Source organism: Acyrthosiphon pisum, chromosome A2 (genome assembly GCF_005508785.2).
Source record: "Acyrthosiphon pisum isolate AL4f chromosome A2, pea_aphid_22Mar2018_4r6ur, whole genome shotgun sequence".
NCBI classification, from domain to species: Eukaryota; Metazoa; Arthropoda; class Insecta; order Hemiptera; family Aphididae; genus Acyrthosiphon; species Acyrthosiphon pisum.
The window spans coordinates 63,742,602-63,745,936 of NC_042495.1; the positions used below are offsets into that span (position 1 = coordinate 63,742,602).

The 3,335-nt window shown below is 27.9% G+C and overlaps 1 protein-coding gene across 1 annotated transcript in view; it reads right to left on the bottom strand.

Annotated features, from left to right (window-relative positions):
• LOC100159207 (probable peroxisomal acyl-coenzyme A oxidase 1) overlaps positions 1-1,256 on the bottom strand; it is a gene marked incomplete in the record, with an annotated part of 5,855 nt that extends 4,599 nt beyond the window's left edge. Inside the window, 4 exon segments of the mRNA XM_016806601.2 lie at positions 1-44; positions 101-269; positions 354-501; positions 793-1,256. Coding sequence (XP_016662090.1) covers positions 1-44; positions 101-269; positions 354-474 — 334 coding nt within the window.
• Positions 1,257-3,335: the final 2,079 nt, after the last annotated feature.

Below are 3,335 nucleotides of genomic sequence, written 5' to 3' on the forward strand. Positions count from 1 at the left end.
CATCTTTAATTATTGCACTACCCACTGATCCTCCGAGAAGTGATCTGAAATAATATCAATAATCATAAACCATAATTACATATATGTATTTCTTTCATACTTATAAACCTCCATTGAATTGCTACCACTATCACCACTTTGTTGCCATTCATTGACTTTTTTGAATAAAATACAACTTTTACGCACAGCTTCTTCATAACGTTCTTTGTGACTTAGGTATTCCATAGGAATTTTATCTTTCAAATTCAGATCGGACAGAAAAAATGATTCTATAAATTTTTTTAGTGAGAATATTAATATAATTATATAATTAAATATAATTAAATATATTTAACAATTAATTAACCACAAACCAAGTTTTCTTCTACTAAGTGTTTTATTAGCATCTCCGTCCAAAAAATTTGTAAGTTCCTCCGTGTTAAATGTACACTTTAGGCGTTCTTTCTGCAGATCCTCGTTGACTTTAAGCTTCATTTTAATTTAAAAATCCGTAACCGTTACCTATGAATAAAAATAAAATAATTGTTCCAAAAACAAATGGACTTATTTTAAATATTTTAAACAGTGAGTTCACTGAGTACAGTTTTAAATTTTACAAATTCAAATTAGCTGCTTTAAAAAATGGAAATTTTAATTTTATACAGTAAAATGTGTGTAAAAAAACTAAAAAATACGAACTAAAAGAAACTCGATATGAGTTATATTATGACGACACGATGAAATTGTTGAGAGAATGTTCAACAAAGAGGGAGAAATAGAAAATAATATGTTTATGCAAACACTGCGAAATACCGGTTCTAAGAGTCCTCGACAATATTGTTAAAACGCATCGAAATGATGATAACGGTGATGATGATGTAATGAAGATGATGACGATGACGGTTGAGTGCAGAGTGACGAAGGTGATGAAAGAGAGTATGACTATAATACTGCTATTACTATTACTAGATTTTTTTCGTCATAAAACTACGCCAATTATTGTGCAAACAAGTTTACGTAAATAAAAACTGGAAGTGGTCGGTTTTCAGTGGGTCACATAAACAGTCTATTTAGTCGATCTCATAAATATTAAATTGTACGCAGTAGATAGGCATTAACAAACTATTTATTTATTTATAGTATCTAGTTACGCCTTAGAAAATAATTACTTTGTAAATAATTTATAATATGTCTATTGTTTAGGTAAATATTGAATACTATTACTAGACAGTAGACACAACTAAAACTAGTATTTATAATCAATAATATGACGTACCTATCATTAATAAGTTTATCATTATCAGAACTTAGCGCTAAAAAGATCAAAGAACAACAAACTATAATGTACAAAGTACAAATCTGTTATCTGAGCAATCAACAGATAACAAATAAGTAACAATAATCAACAACCCTAAAAATATTATTATTATTATTATTTGTATTATCAATTATCATCATCGTCGTCACTTCCGTTTCCGTCTTGCATATAGAGTAATATTACTCTATGGTCTTGCAGCACCACAGAATAACGATTCAGATTCATACTAATAATATTATAATAAGCATTAAATAATTTAAACAATAGGTTGTTGAGTTAATGTAGTGTCTCATACAATTTAATAAAAATAACACAATGACAAGGCCACAACATTTTTTATAAACACTGAAATAAAATGTAAATAATAAGTTTTTTTTTTAGAAAAACATGTTGATTAAAGATATCTCTAATCTACATGTTATATATAATATTTATAGTTTAACTAAAACAAATAAAAAATTATAACTAAATTTTAGTATCACCAAGTGTTGGTAAACGTTGAACCATTTATTTTTATTTAGTTAGGCTGATGAGGAGTTTCGGTGCTAAATCCCGTACAAGTTAAGAATCGCAGACGTTTCGCCCCCACCGTTTCGTCCCCGTCAAAAAAACCAGTCCACAGACGTTTCGTCCCCGGCAATTATATTGAGATAGGACGTTTCGTCCCGGAGAGTTATTAGTAGGGACCGGATGGCGGATTTATATGCAAATGCATATACGCAGTGCCGTAACTAGAGAGTCAAAGACCCAGGTGCAAACAAATGCATATGAGCCCCTCTTTCTTGAGATACATAAAAAAGTCAGACTGACTTCACACCATGAGAATTTTTACCCCTTTAGATAGGACAGTATTTGTGGATGTATTGAATTTATTTACAGTAAAATATTAAAATTAAAATTAAAATTTGTATGTAACACCAGAAATAGAAAGGTGGGTAAGTGGGTGTCGCTCTGCTGTATAGTTAGGTTACAAGTGGGTCATTGTAAGGGATCGTCTTAAATTTTAATTCAAAGATATAATATCATTGTATAAGAAAAACGATTCTGAGTGAAAACGGTCAGTCAGTCTACTATAATGATGACTAAAGTAATTTATATATAACCTATTTAGTATTTACGTGGAACCTTGTTTTAAATTTTCATTCCTTAGCTATAAAAGCTGAACTTTTTATAAATTTTTAACTACAAAAGAATTATAACATTTTAAATTTGATAAATTTTGTCAAATTCGAACTTTAAATGCTTATAAAAAAAATTGTGCCCTTGTATTTTTAATATTTTTCAACTGATATTATAACAATAAATCAGGAGCCTCGCATTAAATTTTCACGCTTTTTTACCCAACAAATAAAATTTTTATTGATATTTATAGAAAAAAAAAACTAAAAAAAATTAAAAACTGACAATGTCCGTAAACAGCTAAAAAAGAGTCAAATTATTTTCAAAATTTTAACGTATACAGAAAATACTAATATAAACATTCAGTGAAATTTTTAAGTATCTACAGAAATTCATTTTTTAATTACAATAAAATAAGAAAATAGAGAATAAGAATAAGAAAATCGTCACTTGAGAAATCAAGCGAATATCAAATGTTGTAAAAATATGAATTTCAAACGCTCTTAAACATTTAATTTGACTTTCTTGAGAAATTTTTTTTTTGAAAAAGGTAGACAAACTTATGATGAATCTTGTATTACATTTTCATATCTTAAATTTAAAAACAAAATTTTTTAAGAATTTCTAACTCAAAATAATTTGCAAATTTTCGTCATTTTTACGTATTTTGTCAATATTTGAACTTTAGATGCTTATAAAAAAAAATTGTGGCTATGGATTTTAGATTCTGAGTGGAACGATGAATGTATTGATTTTACAATGATGTGTGTTTTTTTTTTAATTTTTAATTTTTTTTTGTGTCTGTCATCACCTTTTAGGACAGTAAAAGTGCTTGGATTTTCTTCAACAGTACCTTTTATGATAGGAAAGTGAATCTATAGTTGGTACTTTGGGGGGTCAAAAGTAAAATTTTTTCAGT